The 24,048-nt window shown below is 40.8% G+C and overlaps 1 protein-coding gene across 3 annotated transcripts in view; it reads left to right on the forward strand.

Moving 5' to 3' along the window:
• The window catches only part of dennd2b (DENN domain containing 2B), a 47,492-nt gene extending 23,825 nt beyond the window's left edge, over positions 1-23,667 (forward strand). For all 3 annotated transcript variants that reach the window (XM_080496654.1, XM_080496655.1, XM_080496653.1), the window contains exons 4-20: positions 494-639; positions 3,864-3,985; positions 5,057-5,269; positions 5,703-5,799; positions 5,972-6,016; positions 6,136-6,320; positions 6,936-7,045; positions 7,551-7,620; positions 9,704-9,781; positions 10,787-10,927; positions 11,035-11,183; positions 18,145-18,322; positions 19,479-19,520; positions 19,921-20,032; positions 21,484-21,723; positions 21,970-22,056; positions 23,001-23,667. In XM_080496654.1, coding sequence (XP_080352780.1) covers positions 494-639; positions 3,864-3,985; positions 5,057-5,269; positions 5,703-5,799; positions 5,972-6,016; positions 6,136-6,320; positions 6,936-7,045; positions 7,551-7,620; positions 9,704-9,781; positions 10,787-10,927; positions 11,035-11,183; positions 18,145-18,322; positions 19,479-19,520; positions 19,921-20,032; positions 21,484-21,723; positions 21,970-22,056; positions 23,001-23,035 — 2,050 coding nt within the window. In that variant the 3' untranslated portion in view covers positions 23,036-23,667. The remainder of the gene's footprint in view (positions 1-493; positions 640-3,863; positions 3,986-5,056; positions 5,270-5,702; positions 5,800-5,971; positions 6,017-6,135; positions 6,321-6,935; positions 7,046-7,550; positions 7,621-9,703; positions 9,782-10,786; positions 10,928-11,034; positions 11,184-18,144; positions 18,323-19,478; positions 19,521-19,920; positions 20,033-21,483; positions 21,724-21,969; positions 22,057-23,000) is intronic.
• The last annotated feature ends 381 nt before the right edge of the window (positions 23,668-24,048 follow it).

Genomic DNA, 24,048 nt, shown 5'->3' on the forward strand with positions numbered 1-24,048 from the left:
GGCCTAAAAGCCACAAGATGTTGATGGTGCGACACGACCGTACTGTAGATCTCTGTAGTCATGTAACTCAGCTAACAGTGTGTGCAGTGCTTTGACATGTGATGTGTGCCTCACAGAAATAGTAAGATATCTGCATGTTTACTTGTGAATTATCTAGAATTTCCTTGTAATTGGACCACGGCAATGATCATGTTTCTGTGGGTTTTGTTTTATTAGTAATACTTTTGGTGTAACGTCATTGAGGAAGGACCTAATGATTCGGACATGTGTTTATAAACAGGAGGAGTATCTGAGCCATCTGTTCAGTTTTTTTGTTTTTGTTTACAGCAAATGTAAGAAGTAAAACTGTCCGTTTGATTGTTTTATTGCCATCTGTAGTTTATCTGTTACTCTTTGATCTGTTGGGCACTGATGGACATTAACTATTTTTTCTTTAGAAAAAACCCAAACTGTGATCTTCCTGTTTTCATTAACTTATGTCTTTTGTTTCCAGAGAGTCGTGCGAGTCTGAGGATGCTGCCAGCTTGCCGTCTTCATATCCGTCCTCGCCCACGGAGAACGGCACACTGACCGCAGAGACACGGAGTCGACCCAATTCCAAAAGCACTTTAGAGGAGAATGCCTATGAGGACATAGTAGGTAAGCATGCTCAACAGGGTTTCAACAACTTTGAATACAAGTATGACCTTCATTTTGACGGTTTCTGTCGGACTCTTTCAGTTCGGATTTAATAAATGAGCATTTAAATAGGAGAAAATAGATGTCACCTTATGTTACATTAGTTATCGTATTATCTATGGCTACAGTAAATAGATAATACGTGTATTATAATAATATGTGGCTCATAAAGGCCCTTTATAAAAGCCTTTAGCAGATATTTTAACGAGTGGTGTGTGAAGCATGAATAAATGTACTCAGACTATAATGGCTCTTCTTCCTGTATCTGTATCATGTTGAAAAACTGAATTTCACTCAATTTCACCATCAGATTAATGGAAGCCATGTGGCTTGTGTTACATTTTATAGTAAAAAAAAAAAAAAAAGATTCTAGGATTTATTGAAATGGTTCATTGTATAATTCGTCATTTGCGTGCTGAATTTTTATTCAGGAGCGTCATATTTTCTCTCTTGGTGATATGCCCCTCACTTTCAACCAACTCAATCACATCCTCTGTGAGATAACTCGTGTATGAAATTCTGTACATGCTGAAGAGCCAAATTCCTTTCCACTAGCGAATGACCCCAGGCCTTCTGCCCAGTTCTGTTGCCAGTTCCCTTGGTGCCGACTTAATGGAGTGAAAATGTGTGTCAGTGTGAGTACAGGCCCACGACGAAGTTTGGATTCCAGCAGAAGTTAAAAGTTTTACATGCTGAAAGAAATTTAATGAAAAGCTCTCACGCATGCACAAATGAGGGCAGGATTTATTTATTTTTTTACATGTACTGTTCAGTGTGACTTGATAATTATAATAATGCATTAGTTTTTGGGAATAAATGCGCTTTTATTTTATGTATTGAAGGATCAATTCTAAGGTCATGCATAGTCTTTGAGTCCATTTTCTTGGCCTAATAGCATTAGGACATGAAAGATTTTTTTTCAACTCCAACAAAGTCCTCATTGTTCATCCAACACTGAATGTAGAGTTTGCAGCGAGGAGACATTCACTTGCCAGTCTTTATTCAAAACAACAGAATCTTTGAAACTGAGCTTCTATTTGAGCAGGATGGTGGTTTTCTTCTATGGCAGGACAGATGATACATTCAAGAAGCAGACAGGGGAGCAGGAAATTTGTCTTTTAAGGTTGCCTGTTATAACAAGTATCCAGAAAAACCACAAAGCCCCTACAAAACCCCACATAGACATCTTGTCCTGCTTGACTCATCCTGGTTTCCTGCACCTGTACTCAATGTCACATGTTTCACTGTGACTGTTTGTCAACTGTAACCTGTGCTACAGGGTGTTTTCAATGGCACAAATGATGGCAATATCAAGTGGGTGCAGTCAATAAATGGAGTTCCAATGAGTGCTACATTTACAAGCCTATGAATCACACTTTGTGCCCCAGTGACAGCATGATTCAACTGTCTATTGAACTCACCCTCATGAATGCACCTGAGAAAATGTCTGATGCATGGAATGAGTAATTAGAAAATTGCACCGAGACAACTACCTACAAACATGAACTTACGAACCTGCTTTCTTTTGATGCAAAAGATTATTTAAATAAAGCAAATTCCTCACTGTGGCCAATAACTGTCTATCTTTCTGCTGGACGCACTTCAGCAATGCCAGATTTTAATACAAGCTATAGCCGGTTTTTCCACTTTTGCCTATTTTTCTTTAAGCCATGATTTGTTCAGCAGTATCACCACAGTCTCCACTCCGCAGAGGAAGTTGATACTGCCATTGTTGCTGTAGTTTGTTCTGTGCCTCACCCTGCCCAGAAAGTCCATTGTACACACAAAAATGTACAATCACAGTGTGCCGCTGAGGTGTGTCCACTCCCTATATAATACTGTGTGTCTGGGAGTGTGTTAAAGAGGGATCTGGATGTTTGTAATCAGAGGAGTAGATTAGTAGCCTCCAGTACATAAGAAGCTCTACAGACATATCATTTTCCCAGCAGGCTCTCATTACAGTATTGCTTCAGTTTAATGGAGCAGCAGCACAATGTGGGTGCAGACGAAGCCCTCCTCGGCTTTAACGATGCACAGAAAATAACTCCACCGAGCTAATTTACTGTGTGACACAACAGAACGCTGTAAAGATCCCAGCAGTGAGCATTTTCTAGTCACGCATGCATGAGTAGGTGGGTACTGGTCCAATTATTACCTTAAAAATAGTTTCTTCCAATATTAATCTTGCAGTTAAAAAAAAGGAAACACTTTCTCAATGTAAGAGAAGCAGGGGTCGTTGGGTTTTGTGCTAATAACTAATATAAAAAAATGCTTTTTTCTTTTCAATTTCTACTGAAAAGAAAAAAAATCCTTTTTTTCTTTTCAATTTCTACTGACAGATAACACAGATTTTCTTTCTTTTAAAAGTTCCCTTCATGCATTTCGACACCATCTGGCTCTGTTTTTATTCTTCGCTGTGGTTTCTCCTCTTTCTCACAACCTTTTACAGACCCTGCCAAAAAGCTATTCTCAGAGCACATGTCTGAATAGACATGGACTGTGGTGTTACACAAGTTCTGTCTTTATTGAAGTTGGTCGTTTGCCAGGTGACATCAGTGAGAGCTGCACAATGCTCTGCAACGTCCCCTTTTTCTCCCTTCTGTCCTCATATATTGACTGAAGCGCATCTATAAAGAAGTAATACCATTTGGTCCCAATGCATTTAGGTCATAAAACATCAATATAATTATGTAAACTCACACAAAATGTATAATAATGTTGAGTTAAAAAAACAAAGTGGTAAAAGGGTTTTTGAAAATCTTATAATACATAACGTATTTGAAATCTGCAATTGCCAGAATTGTAAGAAAGTGATCCTCTTCTTCATCCCTCACTGTATGCTGTTTGCATGCCTGGACAGTGACTCACCACCACTGTCCAGAGAGTCAAGCTTGGACCGCCGGGGCCTGCGGGGCCGCCTGCCAACAGCAACTGTTTTGAAAATAGGGAGTTCACTTGAAACAGCTGGGAATGACCTCTGACTTACCTTTCATGACTCATCTCTTTTTAAACTAGCCTAGGGAGACCGGATTATGCCCTTGACACCCTTTGCTACCCCCCCCGATTACCCTCTTTGACCCCACAGATTCATCTGTTTTCTGTCAAAAAAACATCCTCTGTCCACAAGTTGTTGCAAGCTTTACTGATGATTTGATCTTGACTGAATACTCACTTCATCCCTGCAGAGAAGGAGAATCCATACGAGGATGTTGACCTGAAGCGAAGAAGTTTAGGTCGTAAGGCTTGTCTGTCGGAGAGCAGCAGATCGTGGACCACCATGGACAGGAAGCTGAACTCTCCACCTCAGGTGCGTCTTGAGCCTGTCGGGATCAGCAGCTTCGATGAGTTTTCCTGTAGTGAACACCACAGCTTCGTTTTCCTGTGAGCGTACCTCCCTGGTTGTCACTGCAGGGTCCTGGATAAGATCTTTTTAAAAAATCTCTCACCCCATTTGTGCCATGACAGGAAACAGTTTGACATGTTTAGACCTGGTGATATTCACAGAAAGGCCCATCTGGACACGCTGCTTCCTCAATTCAGTGCTGAAGCAATTGCCTCCTGAAAGAAAAAAGTGGAATGTCTCAGACGTTATTTGTAAAAAACAAATATGATCTAATGCTCCTGCAACCACTCCTTTACCAGCTTGTCTGGATGTTTAAGCATATTACACCAAAATAGACTAAAGCAAGTATAATAGAAAATAATAAGTATTCATGAAATACGACTGCATGGCGTGAGAATGTTTGTCAAAGTTAGCCCACTTTGTTGAGACTGCAGAGAAAATTGTGTGAAGATCACTACAATCTCCAGTGCATACCGAGATGGGCACAGATCATTTTCATGTTGTATTAATGCATCGAATAACAGATTGAATTATTTAGTATTTTGCACTGATGTGACAACCGACGCCTTTCTCGCTGTCTAACTATCAAACTATCTGACAAGTTCGCTCAGTGATTCAATAGAAAAGATGCAGTAGAGCTATCAGTTGACAAAATCAAAACAATGTTTTCATTGAGAAGCTAAGCAATAGATAGATATTTTGTCAACCACAGTGTGAGGAATGGTAATACTTTCTGTTCACAGAAAAAAATATTTGAATCGTTAACTTTGTCTGCTTCTCCCTCCTTTGATATATAATTGTTAATGGAATAAACACGACATGGCAGACTTGACTTCTAAAAATAATATGTGAATAAAATGTGACTCAAGGAACATTACTGATGAAAACTAGAAGGTTAGCAAGTATTTTGAGTCCAGCAAGCAGAAACCACTGCTGAGAATGAAAATCATTATGAACTGAGATAGCTATATGTAAAACTGTTTAGTACTTGATGAAATGTACCAAACATATATATGTTTTCTTGTTTGTGACTAGTTGCCGTCCAAACCCAGTAGCCAGTCCCTTCGTCTTCCTGGTCCGTGTGATCGTAAGAGTCACCGAATGTCCCAGTTGTCCAAGCGCTACAGCCACGACGAAATGTTGCTTCTTCCCCAGATCGGTGTGTCATCACCGTGCAGCCTGCTGGATGATAGCCTCTGTAGCGCCAGTGATACCCTGGCCTCACACAGGCACTGGAGGATCCCCAAGGTACACACTGCCAGATCCTACACAAACACCTGCTCTAAGTCCTGGCAGAGCCCCGACTTTGTTCTCGTTCCGTTCCTGCTATGCAGACCAGCTCGGGTTTCTGCTGGGACCGAGTCAAAATCAGAGCAGCTCCGGATCACTTGTAATTCCTCAGTTTGGAAAAGATGTATATTGGATACAGTACCTTGATGCGTGTAATTACCGTGTGGGTTTTAGGCCTCATGGTGCCTTTTCTCAAGAACTTTCCCTGAAGCTTTTCAGTCGCGCTTTTTCTTTTCTATTCTTTTTTCTTTTTTTCTGACCATTAACGCATGAGCACAAAATATCATGCTGTTACTTTTGGCCAGGTACACTCCAGCTTCCTCTATACTTAGGATGAAAAGAAACAAACCGTCAGACTCTTCACAGAGTTTCCTCTTTCCTCTGTTTACAGCTGGTCCAGAGGATCAACTCCATTTACTGCACTAAACGTGGGAAGAAGAGGCTGAAGAAGCTGTCCATGTCCAATGTTGAGACTGCTTCTCTGAGAGGTAAGGCTTTCCTGGCTTCCCTTTATCCACTGGCTAGATAAGTGAGTAAATATTTGTGTCGCAGCCACCCACATAGATTTCTCACTGTGTCGTACTCATGACAAAAACACGCTTGTGAAAATACCCTCTGATCTGTAAAATCCTTGCTTCCCTCTCCGATATCTGCCTCCAGATGACAACAGCGAGAGTGAGAGTGACTCTGACGACAGGTTCAAAGGTGAGTGGACACAGCTTCCATAGGCCCTGATGAGATTCTGCACTGGTGTTCATTCAAAGTTGAGATTTTTGTACTGTGCTCGTAGCATTTGTGAAAATTATCTTCGTTTTCCTCCCCAGCTCACACCCAGCGGTTACTGAAACTGCAGTCCATCCTTCGACGAGCCCCAAGCTACCGAACCCTGGAGCTGCAGCTCATCGAGTGGCAGGAGAGAGAACTCTTCGAGTACTTTGTGGTCGTTTCTCTGAAAAAGAAAGCCAGCAAAAACTCCTACTCTCCTGAGGTCACCTACCAATTCCCCAAGGTAACTGTAGAAATCATAACTGGGTCTTTTTTACGTCTTGTACACGAACAGTCCTGGATGACCGAGTTATTTTCTCATGAAGCAAATAGCCAAAAAAACATGTCGCGTATGTCAGTGTCCCTAAATGTTTTGGAGGACCTCTACAGGTTTTCAAGTGTTTTCTTTCAGTAATTACAAATCACTGTTGAACGTCTTCCAGTATTTCTTCTTTTTTCTAACATTACTGTTTATAATGTTATCATTGCTGTGGCCTGCATTGCTGCTATTAATGCTGCTACTGGTAGAATATGTGTGACTTCATTTGTCATAGATTATTATAGAAGGTACATGTTAAAAATATTCAGTATCCATTCATTTGAGCTGGACATGTTTTTTGTTATTACAAATTATATTTTAAGTTGTTTGGTTCTGTTAAAGTGTCCTTTGGGAGATATGCAACTGCCAACCAGGGAAACACTCAGTTTGTTGTTCATTTAATGAGGACTGGAGGGGCCAAAGGTTTAACCTTGTAGTGAGAGAAATGTTAGTCTGGTCATTTGGTGCTTACAGAGACATTCATTGGTTTGTTTTTGTTTTTTATAGAAATGGATCACTATATTTCCTCTTTTTTCACAGCTGGAGAGACCCACTAAGCAGATGAGGGAAGCAGAGCAGAGGCTGAAAGCCATCCCTCAGTTCTGTTTCCCAGATGCAAAAGACTGGAGTCCCGTCTCGGAGTACACCAGGTACAGCTGATCTTCCACAAAGTGGCAAACTCATTAAAGTTGTTTGTGTGTTGGAATGCTACAAAACACAGAAGCAGTAACTCCCGGGAGTTTCTGATTCTGGAAAATTTCTCCAAAGCCACTCACAGGTTACACGTACTGCATGCTTCTTTAATTTAGAAGATTTGGCCTTTTTGTGTGAAATCAGTGGGAGTTTTTGTCATTGGAATCAAAATATAAATGAAAATTGTTTATCTGGGATAAGGCATGCTGTGGTTTGAAAACACTTTATGCCTCTTTGTGCTAAATTGATCTTTTCATCATTTTAGTGATTGATATCATCATGCACAATACAATGTCTGTCTATTCATCTGTACTCTTGAATTGTGAAAGATGTCCAGACTCACTCAAATGTGTTTTGCATGTTTTATTAACATGCCTTTTCTTCACTGCATGTAAGTGTCGACCACATGTCATTTTGTCATCATGCTGATTTTGTTGTGTTAAAATTTGGTTTTGGCGACAGCGAGACCTTCTCCTTCATGTTGACTGGAGAGGACGGCAGCAGGAGGTTTGGGTACTGCAGACGCCTGCTGGTAAGCCACTGTTCAGCTCCCTGTCTTCTGCTCTCTGCTGGCAGCCCGCTGAGCCCTGTTTGTTGTGACAGGCGTTTTTATCTGTGCACGCAATGTGCTTTTCCCGTGGCGCTGTTAATGTGTTACATGACCGTCCACATTGGCGACAGGAAAAATCACTACAAAAAACAACACATGACCTCGGTGTTAGTTTAATAAAATACAGAAAAAAAATTAATGGAGACAACAATGATCACACTTAGTGTTTTAGCAGCTGATAGGCATCAGTGCAAGGCCAGGAAATACCTTTAGCAAAGTGTTTGTAGGAGAAACATCTGGAATAACAAATATTCAAACCACATGTTTATGACCTGGAATGTTTATGAAAGTTGCTATTTTAAATATATTGCAGTCATTTATTTCACAAAAATTACAAATCTTTCAGAATGAACGTGTGTTCAATAGGTATAATCATGAATTATATATTATGAAAAGAGATGATAGTGTGGAGATTAAAGAAAGTCAAAAAGGGAATAAAACTTAACAAGATTAAAATAATTGAAGCTCAACCTCAGTCAGGCTCGACTTATTGAATATAACAATTGTTTCTCTGAAAAGAAAAACCATAAAAAAATCCCATCTTTGTCATTCTGGAGTGTTTCTTTTGTATAATGAGGCCGCGCAGAGCTTTCAAGTGTTTTGTTGAGTTTCGCATTTAGCTTGTGGGTAGTGAGCATGTCTGTGTGGGACTCTGCGAATGTGCAGCGAGTTTCTCTTGCCAATTGGCATTTCAGAGTATGTGCATGCTACCACAGTGCGTATGGCCTTCAGATGTTTACTCACAGCGTCTCTGTGACAGCGTGTGTTCATCAGCCAGACATTGCTGGTAGTTCTTTGACAGAGAAAAACAGTGTTGAACGCTGCTATGTTTGATCTGCTCTGTTGATCTGCGATTCATCTCAATAAAAGCTGATTTAAACAAAGGTAGAAGAAGAGGTGAGCAGCTCCCCTCCAGTAACTTTGTTTCCTCCCTGCTGTCTAACCAGAAGTTGGCAGTGACTGAGCATTCCTGAGGACTTGAATCAAGCTCCACATAGTTGATTTAATCATCCATTTGGAAAAGCGGAGGAGAAACAAGAGGAGAAAATTGAATACCTAATATGGACAAGTGGACTGGCGTTTGTTGAGTGCTTGTATTCATTTATGTCTGTGTGTTTAAGTGTGTTTTTGAAGCATATTGTGGTCTGTGAGCACACTGAGGATAGCAGATATGATCAGGAGGAGCAGATTACCCACCTACATGTGGGAAGGAGGTCTTCACATCATCAAAGACGTTCACCTCAGACAACAGATTAAATCAAACAGTTAAGCCACAGCATTTAAACAACATATCTTACTCATCTTAAGGTGGTGCTCTCAAGATGATTGTATTTTAATCATGATAACTGGTCTATCTATATAAACCATGGGAAATATATGCTTCACTGATTTTTTTTTTCCTTTACTCACAAAAAATATAAGGCAATTTTATAAACCTTACAATTAAAAGTTTTTCAAAATCCTGGAACAAAAAATTTGAGTATGCAGTATATTAGGTAGATGCACAGGAGGTGTTTCATCCTGAACTGTGAAGTATTTTTTTGTGTCTGTGCACTGGTGGTTTCAAGTGTCTTCTTCACATGTGTAGAAATTGAGTTTATCCCAAGATCGGCTTTCCACTTCGATGCCATAATAAACTTTGCTCATAAGCACACCATTTAAAATCAGGCTTCGAGTGGGCATAGTCAAACATAACCCATTCATATGATTGAGAAAACAGCCATGTAGTTACAAACACACTGGACACAATGAAGCTCAAATATTCACTTTTGCGAGCCAAAGATATCTTTTGAGTCAAGGAATCATTTGGTCTTAAACTGTGCATATTTCGGTCTTTGCTCCTTATATTTTAACTCTTCTTTTTTCATCATGTCTCTTGCAAGAACTTTATAGTAGCTGTGTCAGTACTCTAAATGCACATCTTAATTGTTTTTATAAAAACATCTGTCAGCATATCTGTTCATGTCCAATAAGTCTGTTTTTTTTCTTTTTTCTTCTCTCACAGCCGACCGGGAAAGGACCTCGTCTTCCAGAGGTGTACTGTGTCATCAGCAGGCTGGGCTGTTTTGACTTGTTCTCTACAGTGAGTTCAGTCTTGTCTTTTAGGCACATGTGTAAATGTTTGCACACATTCATAACACATTAAGAAAGCCAGCTGAAGCCAGCTAGCTGTATGTGGTGTTGTAGCTGTGGTTAACCTGTCTCAGAGCTGAACAAAACTCCCCCCACTCTCATTTGCCAGAGTGTTATAGTTTCCTTCATTCACGTCTTATCGGTGCTAACACAGAGCATCGCAGTCACTGTTTGGCTTTTTTCATCCTTATCTCATTATTTTAATATTTCAAAGTGAGTGAATCCAGACGGATGAAAACAAATTGGCTGCTACATTACAGGGAAATGATACAACACAGAATATTCTAAAGACAGTTTGCATAAACATTTGGGATTTAATAATAAGTGTTATGAGACTGCAGTTGATCTATAAAAAGAATATCCCTGAAAAGAAACATCTCAAAATTGTATTTAGTAGTTCAGTTCAACCAAAAATAACATAATTATGTTGATGAAGTATGATGAACATATTAGCACAATTTAGTATTTATTTGTGAACTACAGTACTTCATTACTGGCATCAAGGATATTTTTCAAGAAGTAATGAGAGGGAAAGAAATGGCCTAAATCTTTAAACATGTATTTAATGATCGCTGTCTTCACAAAGCATTTCAGATGAAGATGTGTTAGACAAAGTGGCAGACAGACAAACACACAGCTGGAGAGAATGAGAAGGGTGATATCATATGACCTTGAAAATGAGCAATTCTCTAATCAGCTTGCCAGACAAGAGGAAGAGTGGATAGAAACAGGCTGAGAAGTACATGTGGTGGAATTTTCCAGTCAGAAAGCATGAAAATGGATAAATGAGCTATTTTTCAAAAGACGCATGCTGTTCTGGGAACAGTGGCTAGTACTCAAACACATACGTTCCAAGAACTGACATTTTCATCTAAACGCCTGCAGAATTTGCAGTGCAGCTGGTGTAATAACTGGTATATTAAGACAACTGTGCATTTTTCCCTCACAAATACAGATCCTGGATGAGGTGGAGAGACGGAGAGGTGTCTCAGCAGCCCTGGTCTATCCTTTCATGAGGAGTCTGATGGAGTCCCCCTTTCCTGCACCAGGAAAGATGATCAAAGTCAAGACATTCCTGCCCGGTGCAGGAAATGAGGTCAGAGCTTCTGGAAAATCCAGACACAACATCCTTCTCTTAGAAAAACAGAAGATTCAGATGGAGTGAACCCGGAGGTGCTGAGTGGATTAATATTTCTCACTCAGGTCATTGAGCTGAGGCGGCCCACCGACTCCAGACTGGAGCACGTGGACTTTGACAGCCTTTTCAGATGCCTCAGTGTGCGGCAGGTGGTGCGCGTCTTCGCCTCGTTGCTCCTGGAGCGTCGAGTCATCTTTGTGGCCGACAAGCTCAGGTTAGTTTCTACCACTCCCAAACAAATGAGTAATGATTTATCATCTCCTCTGAAATGACATCATGTGATGAGTAATGGTAAAATAGTTTTTGACAGTTGACACTATAAACAGTCTCTGGGTTGATTCATCTCACCATTATCTGTTTTTTTGTTTGTTATTTTTCCCTCAGGGTGTAAGCTTTTGGCTTTAACTTTTACTTTGACAGTTATATATGTAGGTCACAGGTGTAGTGCTTAGCAGTCTTACCTCATAGCACAAAGGTTCTCAGTTTGAGGCCATGTTGCTGTGGAGTTTGCATGTTGTGATGGTCTGTTTGCAGAATAGACACATGTCTAGGGTGTATCTTGCCTTCACCCAATGGAAGCTGGGATTGGCTCAACCCTCCCCGTGACCCTAAGCAGGACAAAGTGTTATAAAAGAATGATTTGAGGGTTGGCTGTAATATGTGGGCCAGGCAATAGTAAAAGATGTGAAGTATAATTCATGCAGCATCGCAGTAGATTGAGGCACCTGGCCATGAGCCCCTGGTGCAACAAAAGGATAAAGTGAGTTCAAAAATGGATGGAAATAATGAACAGAATAACCAGGATGATAAATATTATGGCTGTATAGATGATCAGATAACAGGACTCCAGTGGCCATGTTTTGCTTTCCGTGCCATCTGTCATATCAAACAGAAGAATAGTCCAGAATAACAAACACGTTGTGCCTATTTAAACGATCTTTGGCTGATGGTAGCATTCACCTCACACATAATAGCAGCACTGTGTTGAAGCTTTATTAGTTGCTCTGTGCAGAGCTGGTTAATTGTAACTTTTGATGGTAATTGGTCTCTGAAAGTCAAGCAAGAGGTCACTCTGTCAGATGCCAGTTTAGATACCAGCAGAAAAGTGGGTCAATGCAGTGAGAGTCACTTCCAGAGTAGAACTGGGCGGGGACGATAAGATGTGAAGAGTCTCCAAGGACTCTGTGTCCCAGTCTGTCCTCTTTCTGCAGAAAACACAGGGGTACTTTTAGAGCGTTAGAAGCGAGGGTGGAGTGGGAGAAGAGGAGAAGTAATCTCTCCATGTATCAGAGCCCAGTTTAAACAAACATCAGTGGGGGCAGTGACTGTGAGGGGAAGGAATGCACTTCCTGTGTGCGCGAGTCTGCCCTCTGTGATCCGCGGCTCGACTGTCACCGATTGACTTATGATGCCACGTTCACTCCCTACACATGAGCGACCTCACTCTCAGTCCCTGGAGAAAATGTGTCCAATCTGCTCATTACCCAAGGTGATAACATCAAGGGTGGGATTAGGCAACAATCTGACAATATAATATAATATAATGTGATGAAATTTAAGGCCGCACAGTGGTGTGGTGGTGAAAACTCATCAAGATAATCCTTGGTTTGATACTGGACTCTGTGATTTTCATATGTATGTTCTTCCTGTATTTTTGTGAGTTTTCTCTTTTTTCTATGTTGTCTTTCTGCCTCTGCTCTGGCTTCGGAAGAAAATGGTCTGCACAGTATTTGAATAAGTAGCATTACATTCACCACTAGTGCTTTTTTTTTTTTTTTTTTTTTTAATCATTTTACCCTTGAAGATGGAAAGCTGGATTTATTAATGAAATCACATACCTTTGGCAATGTATTGCAATCTTTGCTGGGTGAATTGTCAAAAGACAATTATGGATCTTCCTGTTGCCAGATCTTTACACAAACAAATTTAATGAAACATCTGAACTCTGACTCAAGCTTTTTATTCAGTAAATTCAGATTTCCATTTAGAATTTCAGTAATGGTCTGCACAATCGTGGAGAGGTTGGCACTATCGCCTCATTGTGAGAAGTTCTCAGGTTTGCGTCTGTGTTGTGCCACTGGGCCTTTCTGGGTCTTTCTTGCGTGGGTTTCTTCCCACGGTCCAAAAACATGTATTTGAGGCTAATTGATTACCACAAATTTAACCTTTGGCCATCATCAGCAGTTAAATTACTTTATTGTTATTTAGGAAATATTCAATGTAAAATTTTAATTACTAAATGCTAAATAATCCCCCTCAGTGAAAGAATACTATAATATTGTGGTATAAACATGCAGCCACTAACTGACTGATGACTATTATTATTGAAAGCATTTATGCATATGTGTGGATTTTAAGGTGTATGCAAGCATGCAGCCCTCCCACGGTTCAGATTCTATGTAAAAACAGTGACAGGACTTTGCTGCAGCATTAATGACTTCTGTGATGAAAGAGCTTCTCTCTTCTGGGGCTCTAGTTCATAATCCACTCCCAAAAATACCTCGGCTGCAAAGCATGATGTATGTTTCTTTCTTCTAAAATGTACATCCAACACATGCAGAAACAGAGAGGAAAAGCCATTTTAGGCCATAGTCACATTCGCGTCAGTTGCAACATTGCAGACACATAAACGCTTGCTGCACAGATCATTGATTTCCGGAGATATTTCACTATCTGATCCCTGCAAATACAAGTTTGAATTCTAACTGGATAAACTTGTCATTAACTGTCACACTCCGTAAGTGTTTCACTTGACTGAACTATAGATGCTGATTGGGTTTTGCTCATGCTAAAGGATTGTGTAAACAGTCTTTTTGAGGACAGGCAGACTATTGCATCGTAGGTCTAAACGGCTTTTCCTAATTTGACTATTGATTAGATAAAAGTTCATGCCTCTCAGTTCATAGATCCATTTATCCATCCAAAGGGGCACTGGATGGATATGTGATATAGTGCATCAACATATCGCCAGGAGGGTAAAACTAACCTGTCTTACGACGGTGTAATCCGCTCATCCCAGTTGACTATGGGAGAAGAGCTCACACACCCCCGACAGGATGCCAGTCAACCACAGGGCAAACAGACAGACAGACAGACAACCACACACACTCAAACCAGAGATATTCTTGCTATGAGACGAGTGTAATAACCACTGTGCGGCCAGTATGTGACTCCATTACATCAAATCAAACAGGTGGTCCCATTCAAATCTATCTAATAAAGATGGGAGCCTGAATGTTTCTGAGTGTTACAATATTTTCAGTTGGTTACCCACCACCTGCTGCGCCACCATGCTGCAGCCCATGTGTATCGCACTGAGGCAGCGCAGAAGGACAGAAAATTTTTCGGTGAAATATAAGATGCCTGTGTTCAGGAGGAAAGAGTAAAAAGGGAGGAGACCTTAGAGGAAAACTAAACAATGGCTGGAAGCTTTTCTCAGTCATGGTGAATTAATCAAGCTCACTTTCCTGTGGTCCTTTTGGCTGCTTGGGTTTTTTCACAGACCCACACTCGTTTCTCCTTGCGGTTGGACGACATGATAAAAAGAGTGCAATTTATAAGGTACTGGTGTTGAGTTTGGGTGTCCTGTTCTGCTTTTTCCGAGAGCGAGTTACTGTTTTGCAGCTGCAGTTTTAGGATCGATGATGATTGCAATCCTCAGACACTAAAAGAATCATTGCTGCTGTTGCAGACTCTCTCTCATCAAATGTGTGGTGGCACATCTAGTCCTCTGTTATTCTCAAAAAACTTTCTCTCCTGCTCTGCAGGGCTGGTATGAAGCCAAAACCACTTTTAACAACTCAACCGGTTTCCCATGTGGTATTTAACTCAAAGGTGGAGTGAAATCGACACAGTGTAAACATGTGAACTGTATCTGTTTTTCAAGTAAGATGTCTCCAGAGACTAGCCAGCTGATTTTTGCATCAGTGTCGCTCTCAGAACATTTGCACCCATACGCAGGAGCTCATGCACTCCCCCAAATGCTCACATACACAACACCTGTGCACATTCGTTTTCTTTCTCGACACCCTCGAGCTCAAGCTCAGACATTTTGTTTTCAATAGGAACATGCATATAGTTTTCCATCGGGGAGCCATTTCTCACTGTAAAATGCTTCTGCTGTTCAACTGAGAACCAGTGGCTGGAGATCCTTATAGACAGGAAGTGAGGAAAAACCATTTGGGGACTGAGGGAGCAAGGATAGTAGAGGATAAAAATACACCATGTGCAGCCTTCTGGAGAAATCCTATAGATCATTATGTACTTTGCTGTTGCTTTATATGATTTCTATGTGTTATTTTGAGCTTGTGAAATATTGCAAATTTGAAAAATGGCGTTGTGGAGCTTTACAGCACAGCTGGTGTCTGACAGCTGTGGCTGAGGTCGATATTAGTCCCGTCACTTTGTCCTTTCTGTCAGTGCAGTCAGTCTGAGGAACGTCAGGACGGGCCGACACAGTGCAGAGCTGCAAAGCATGCGATGGTACTGGCTTTTGTCCCCCTCCCTCTCTCTCTCTCTCAAATGCTGAAATCTGCTCTCGTTCTATGGGTTTCATGGACTAAGCCTCCCGATCCCATGTTTCCTGGAGTATCTGCCAGTTTGGCCTCACACACTTTAAACGGGGCCTGGCACACTGTGGGAGCTAATATGTCAGGATTAACTCTCCGACCTCAGCAGCTCTACACAGACCTCATCTCTGCACAACTGGATCTTCCTTTTCCTGAGAGGAAAAATCATAAATTCAAATTTCCTTTAAGTGTGTAATCAAAGTTAAATTAATCAAATAATTTTAGCTTTGTGCTTGGGTGGTGTCATTTATTTATGGTTAAAATGGGATTAAACATTTCAGCAGATGCTCGTGTCTGACAGAATCTGTTTCTCTTTGCAACTATAGACCTGCTGCTTTTTATTTCACTGAATCTGTACATTTGCCAATTGCAGACATTTGGTCATACAATTACTAGCTTATACTTACTGAAAGATTTTAATGTGGACAGACTTACTGCTGACCAGTAGAGCAACAAGCGACACTTCAAAAGCCACATGACAAAAAAACCACCATACAGCACCATCCAATCTGGAGCAACCACACTGCAAACACTGCATTTATCTTCATCCACAAACATTAAAGGTACCATCCTCGAGCGCCTGTGTGATCGTCTTTTCCTTATAATGCCCATTTTATATTCATCATGTTAAATGTTTGATTCATCATGTATTACTCTTTTGAACAGGTTTTTTTTTTTTTTCCAGACCTGTGTGTGCTTGAAGTTTTGCTCTGGATGAAATAGGAATGTCCTTTTCTCTTTCCAAAGTTGAGTGGCAACCTCTGGTAGTGTGGCGTGTTTGCATTGCAAGTTCATTTTCTCCCAGGAGTGTGCGGTGAGGGAATGAGTGTAATTGATCCTTCTGGTATCAGTGGTGTGTTGGACCATGTGTAGCCTGTGGCAAAGGTTTTTCTGAAATCTGTGCCCCGTCACTCCCTGTTGGAACTCGTCAGACCCAGGAGACGGGATCTGTTAGGAATTATCAGCCCCTCCTCAGGCAAATGGAAATCAGACTGGTCAAAGTAAAGCTGCAAGTGCAAGTGAGAGTGAAGTGGAAAAGGCCAGAACAGACTGATGGCTGTGGTTATTATTGCATTTGGGGTTCGCTGGTGTAATTCTATTTTACCCTGCTGAGGGAGCACATTATAATCCTGCCAATTTGACTCTTGGGAAGTTCAGATGAAAAGGCTTGTGGCAAATACTGTAGGTCGTCCACTTGATTACTGTGAAATAGGTTGTGGGAGTTTGTCGGTTTCCCTGTTTTTTTGCTCTAATCTTTAAAAAAAGGTCAAACTGATTGAGATCACACGAAAACAGTGACTTCTGTTGGCTTAAATGATCTTTCTGCAGTTGATGACAGCAACCACAGCGAAACATGTCTCATTAAAAGTCTATATGTATCTCAAGTAGGACCCCATTGCATACCATGTTTGATCCCTGGACTTGTCCTTGATCCATACTGATTTAGGGGTCTTTTGTCTGTACATGAGTGTGATTGGACCCATAGTTTATTTTCACTCTCTTTGTGTACATGGACTGGATAGTATGTAGAAGACAGAGGGGAGGAGGGTCAGCCACTGTCAACAAGCGACGGATCGTGAGAAAGACGGGCTGCTATTTGTGATCATGATGTTATACCGCAGCTGTCGGAGTTAAACCAAAGTGCTGCTTTTTTGTATTGCGTCAACAAGCTTCCAGCTTAACTACACCAACATGTCAGAGTCACGCCACCCCTGCAGGCGGAGTGGAGCAATATCACTATAATGCATTTTTCAATGGGGCTTACTCTAACGCATTGTGGTATGTGTGTCAAGTTCTGCTGAACTCCGTGTGGGAGAATAACGAGAGCAATCAAAAGTGGCCATTTTTCATTCCAGAAGTGTTTTAACATACAATCTTTTAGTGCTTTTTTCTCTCCATGTATTTGTCTAAACGCACAAATAGCTGAGAACAGATGAGCTGCGGAAAGAGCAGAGAGTCAAAGTACAGAGCGCCTCGCTCTGCTGTTATGCCTCATAAAAAAGTATCCATTTCATGACCAAAAAGGATCAAATTGTTATTTTACATGGGAAAAGACTTGAGAAAAAGAAATACACAGTTTGGGGAAACCTATTTAAAGATTTATGAATACTGATTCAAACATTTTCACTGATATATTTGTAAATCAGCATGACTGGACTATGCAGGAAAATATTTAACCACATAACCATTTAGCCCAGTGCTTCTCAAATGGTGGGGCAAGCCCCCCTGGGGGGGCGTGGTGGGGTGTCAGGGGGGGCATGAGGCAGGCACGACTTTCAGTATTAGTGTCTTTATTCATGCTTGAACGATAAAAAAAGGGCCTCCAGCTCATTTTATTAATTTATTTTGATAATCAGGCGATTGTATGCAGAATGCTGGTGCCAGCAAATCATACAGTGGTTTATACAGATAAATAAATAAATATTATCAGGTTCTCAATGGTAGTACAATTCGGGGAAGGGGCCTGGAAAAAATGTTGTCCTCTAGGGGGGGCATGACAGAAAATAATTGAGAACCACTGATTTAGCCACCTTTTATCCTGTATTCCAAGAAAAGATTTACTTGATGTGTGTGCTATTTCTTTTTTTTTTTCTCTTCCATCCTCAGCACCCTGTCCAGCTGCATGCATGCAGTTGTGGCACTGCTCTACCCCTTCTCCTGGCAACACACCTTCATTCCTGTCCTGCCAGCGTCCATGTTGGATATCGTCTGCTGTCCCACTCCCTTTTTGGTGGGGCTGCTGTCCAGCTCTTTGCCTAAACTCAAAGAGCTGCCTATAGAAGAGGTGAGTACTCTGTCTGTCTCTAATTGCACTTTATTTGTTCTAGGATTTCTCCTCTGACTCTCGGATTGAATCATGTCTCTTGCTGCAACAGATATTGATGTTTCAAGTGATAAATTGCAATGATGCAAATTTCAAGTGATTTGATTATAAACTGGTGATTCTCGCTGTCTTTTTTATATCCCCTGCCTCCAATGTTATTTATACTGGCAGACTAAACAGCATGACTTCCAAATAAAGAAAACAATTGTATTTCTTCAGCAGTGGTCTAACATCTAAATTTTGCCCACTTCCACAAATACAACTATCTGTGAACACCTATTGTTTTTTTGATTCACTTGCGTTATAAATCTTTGAATTTGAAACGAGGCTTTTTGAACATTCATCACATGTTGTTTTTTCCCTAAAGAACAAAACATAACTAAAGAATGGATTAATATCATGGCTGCAGCCTTTCAACAAAGCTAAATCTTCATTTTGACCATGCAAGAATTGTGTCCTATCTATTTTTATTTTTCAAGCAATTTCTTTATACATATAAATGCTTTTATAATCTGTGGTTAACACTCTCACAATGTGAGCACACAGCCAAACACACACAACACACACACACACACACACACACACACACACACACACACACACGCACACGCACACGCACACGCACACACACAGCTGTTAAATCTCAGTCCTGCCTCTGATTCTGGTTTTGCCCAGTGAAGTAATGCTCCTAATTAGTTAGAAAAACATTAAGCGTACACCTGCGTAGCTCATAGAAATGATAAAACCCTTTGTCTTTCTTTCAGCATTCACTCCATCTTCCTTACATAATCTATCTGAGTAATTTCAGTGAGAAGACACTGTCGGTCACAGTTAACCCTGGCCTGTTAACAGACTGTCAACATTGTCCGCTGTCTGTTTACATCACTTCTCCTGTTGCAGACTGACTTATGAAAACATAAAAAAATTAAAAAAAAATTTTTTTTACTATGCTGGTCTTTTGGTTAGCTGATGTTTTTGGTACTAATTAATGATTTAATTTTGCAGAGATTTCTGTTGTTGCCCTGCAAATAAAATAAACAGTCCATGCAAAAATAAAAGCCCATGTTTTATAATCAGCTCAATTTTTTTTTTAACAGTTTCTCTCTTCTTTTCTCAGGCTTTGATGGTGGACCTGGGAACTGACCGCTTCATCAGACAGGTTCGTATCCATGCTTGTCAAATAAAGAAAAACACTGACTGTAGAGTGTGACGCCAACACTGCCCAGCAAATAGGATTGGATTGAAGTTCTAAATCTAAATAACTGCTGTTTCTAATTTCAAGTCATGGTTGCACTTCTTTAATTTTGATCAGGAGACATATTAGCAGACATGACTAACAAAAGCTATCAAATGTTGATCTCAGACACTAAAGGGTGAAGCTGAGTGAGGGTCAGCCGAATGGCAGGAATGCATTATTTCTCCTCTCAAAAGTTACATGGCTTTGCTCGGAGCGTTTTGTAAAACACGCGGTTCTCTACTGTAAACCCAAGCCTATGAAACGTGCTCTCCAATCACTATTGTTTATCGCCAGTGACTGCAGCGTTTTCAATTGTTTATAGATGGACGATGAGGCCTCGCTCTTGCCGCGGAAACTTCAGGCAGCTCTGGAGCAAGCTCTGGAGCAGAGGAATGACATCATCAATCAGGACTCTGACAGCGAGTCGGACGAAGGTGAGCAAGGGACAGATCATCATTCACTAACAGGACAGATGCTCTATGAGCTAATTCCTGCCACAACGTGCAGATGAACATGTTCAGGCCCTGTCCACACCAGCCAAAACAATCTTTTTTCTCCCCTGTGTTCTCAAAAAAATAAAAAAATAAAAAATTCCACCCACATGTCACTATGAAAGCAGCTCAACACAGTGCCTAAGGGCATGGAGTACATATGCCAGGTCTTTAGGGGCGCTGTGAATCAACAGATACATGAAAAACACAGAAGAATACATGGAGCGCATAGAATTCATGCATAGAAATATGGGAGCAGACTGTGGCTCCTCCTACTACTCCAGAAATCCATATCACCTTATTAAACCTTAGGGTTCCCACTCTGTGACCCTTGATAAAAAAAAAACTGTTTTCAGGCTCCTAAAACTCCTCGCCATGTAGATGATCGGTTCAAAATGATGCTTTTACAAGATGGCGTTCTCTTGTGGACAGGCCCTCGCTGTACATGCATGTGAAACTCACTAGGAAATTAGATCTCCTGCACAGTTGTGACAATAAGTTGCTGTCGCACATCTGAATAGGGCGAGATAACAGAGAGAGTGTGTTGATCAAAGTTGTGCACTTTGAGCAGCTTGAAGTGAGGGAGATCATTGATCAGCAGTCTCCCATATGGTCTAGCGGTTAGGATTCCTGGTTTTCACCCAGGCGGCCCGGGTTCGACTCCCGGTATGGGAATGAGTGTTTTTGTGCCTGTCGTCAAGAGATGAGTGAAAAGACTGCTTTACAGCAATGTTACATTGAACAGAGCAAAATAGGGACTTTGCCCTTTGAAACACATTAACGAGGAGAGAAAAGCTCAGAGCCCTTGTGGGACAAACTGCTTTTCTTTTCTCTCTCCACTACCTCCTCCATGATAAAACCAACTGTTTGTGGCTTTTAGGCATCTGCTTTAGTCAATCACCACCTGTTCTCACTAATGTGCCAACCAAAGCAACAAACCTGTCCAAACCACTGAACAGTCTCAGAGTTTCTCAGGGATTATATCAGGACCTTCTATCTCTTTTGCTGACAAGTCAAAACAAATACGGCAGAACAAAATCAGGAAGTGGAGCATGGTTTTGCAGTTACCGTTTGGGTTGGGTTAGTTCTGTAACATTCTTGTTTTGTTTTTGGCAAGCTCCTTTTATCACTTTTAATTTAGACTCTTTGGGTCCCCTGAACAATATTTCTTTGTTGACAGTTTCATTGCGAGTCTGTGCATTATTTTCATATTGTCATTGTATTATAAATAATGAACATTCAGCTATTCTTCTGCCGTCACTAATGTTTTTTGTGCATGAATCATTTAAGAAATGTCTGAGAAAATCTCATGCGGTTAGAGGCGTTGAACCAAACGTTATAGGATACACTGCAAACTTTATTTATCTGATTGCTGTGCTTTGTGACGTCTACAGAGTATAACTCCCTGAACAGTTTGGTGTCCGAAGCTTTTATCCGCTTCTTCCTGGAGACGATGGGACATTACTCGCTCTTCATCACGCAGAATGAGCGCGGGGAGCGCATTTTCCAAAGAGAGGCCTTCCGTAAGTCTGTGGCCTCAAAGAGCATCCGGCGCTTCCTGGGGGTCTTCATGGAGTCTCAGATGTTTGCTGGATTCATTCAAGATCGGGAGCTGAGGAAGACACGAGCTAAAGGTAGACTATTGTTCTCTCAGCATCTGTTCTGTGAGTTAATGTTGTTTCCGCCTTTACAAAATCGATTACATGACTGTGCAGTTTTCTCTGTGGATTTCCATTCCTGCTCTCACCGTTCTGAAGAAACTCTTGTTCTCTTACTGTCCTCTAGTGGCTGAAGGTCTTTCTTGGTCATTGTAATTTCCTGGAACACTGAGACATGATGTCTTTTTTTTTTTTTTCTTACCTTCGCTGTGCCGTTCACAGGTCTGTTTGAGCAGAGGGTGGATCAGTATCTGGAGGAGCTGCCAGATACAGAGCAGAGCGGAGTCAACAAGTTTCTTAAAGGCCTCGGTGAGTTCAGCAGCACACGTTTCTGCCTCGTCTCACATTTCGGGAGTTTGAAAATGTAACACGTTTGAAAATGTGCTGCAAGAAAAGTATTTTTTATTAACTTTGTTCAACTTTATTTTACTGACACTAACTCACAAAGCTACAATTGCGGTAAATATTTAGCAATTAATTAGCACACCCGTCAGGACAGACGCCATCAAGGTTTCTGGATTCTCTTTGCTCTCTGAGCTTCTCTGTGCTGATTAATGCATATAGCAACAGGTTGTTCATGTTCATTTGCAAATAAATATTTTTTGTGTGTTCCAACCTGAAATGCCAGTTTCAGATATTTTCTCACAGGATCTGTGCCATTACAACTGCCTGTTTCTGTAAATGATAGTCACACTCAGATGGGACCTTTTTCATATGTGGAGAGTTTCAAGTTTACTGTCCAACACTATTCAGGCTATGAGGCGTAGGAATATTTACTCATATAAAGTACAATTTACCAAAATCAAAACATTCAGTGTTAAAGTGCAATTCATCCTAAAAAAGTTTTAAAGTGGGACTCCCAGAGGTCTGTTGGCAGAAATGGATAGGACATTTTTTTTTGCATAGCATCCCAATGATATTATGATCATCTCTAAAACACAGATATAATTTTTGGTAACTTGGATAAGACCTTCACATATCCTTCAAAAGCAGGTCTTTGCACTATTTCAACAGAAACACAGAGAGGAGAAACCACACATTGGCTTTAGATTGGACTTCTTTAATAGTTCTCATGGTTCTTGGCTGCCTTCGTCCTACATTGAATGATGGATTAACAAGAGTGGTCCTCGCTTAGCTGTAGACTTCAGCCTCACCACTAGATGGCACAGAAACCTTCCCAGTATTCTTTTTACGTCAAATATTATGCCATTTTTTGAATTCAATCAAATAATATCTGTTTTGCTGGTTTTCAGGAAGTAAAATGAAGTTTCTTCATAAAAAGAACTGAGGGGAAAACTGAAGATCCAACGTCTCGAGTTTCTGCATCATGATGATTCTCATTTTTTTGGTGTTTTGGCATTTGAAATGTACATATTAATTCACTGTAAGCTGTGATACTCTTCAGTGTATGTTTATAGTACCTTATGAGATGGCGATAGCAGGACGGTACACAGCCAGCGAGTCATAGAGTAACCACTGATGTTCAGGTGTGCTTGTGAGGAGCGTTCTCCGAGTGTGTGCAAGTATATAAGATAATGTGGGTGTAGATGTACAGTTTATGTGTTTCCTTATTTTACAACAGTGTTGTCCTCTGTTTAAGGAGTGTTAAACCTATTCTAAAGAACTGTACATGCAAGACAATGAAGAAAATGATTTTTTAAAATTCTTCACAGAGTCTCTTGCAATCTTTTATTAAAAAATGCATTAAAGTTCTTTAAGTGTCTGAGTGTACATTGTTGGATTTATGACTTTTTTGTAAAATATTTTTGATGGAAAATGTCAATGATTGCATAGATCTGACATCAAAAAGCTGCAACCTCCATGCTCTCTGTGGCCTTCATCACTTTGGAAAATGTGTTTCTTCAGATGAAAAAGTGTGCAGGTGTCATTTTTGTATAAAATAAATACTTTTTCCAAATATTACAACATCAACTGTTTTTACATCTGACGTCTCAATGACAGCCTTCCCTAAAGCTAAACATTTGGAGTAGCTGGTAAGATCCCAAAAGACACAGGAGTCTCGCACCAGCCACCACATGCTGCCGGTAACCTAATTACGTCTGTGCACATCACTCTGGTGGCTGTCACTGCCATGCTGTTATTAGCTCTCCTCGCTGAGGCTCACTGTTGACTCCAGGTGCCACGTTACTTTGCCTCTGTCTGTGTCCTTTAAAGCAATTAGAAGTGACATTTGATGTGCAGTCATTCTGTTGTGTGTTTAGGATTTAGCTGCATGCCCACGGATTACAGGGGTGGAAGTACTCAGACCCCTCAATTAATTTTATACTATAATATTAGACG

Source organism: Blennius ocellaris (genome assembly GCF_963422515.1).
Source record: "Blennius ocellaris genome assembly, chromosome: 1".
Taxonomy (NCBI): Eukaryota; Metazoa; Chordata; class Actinopteri; order Blenniiformes; family Blenniidae; genus Blennius; species Blennius ocellaris.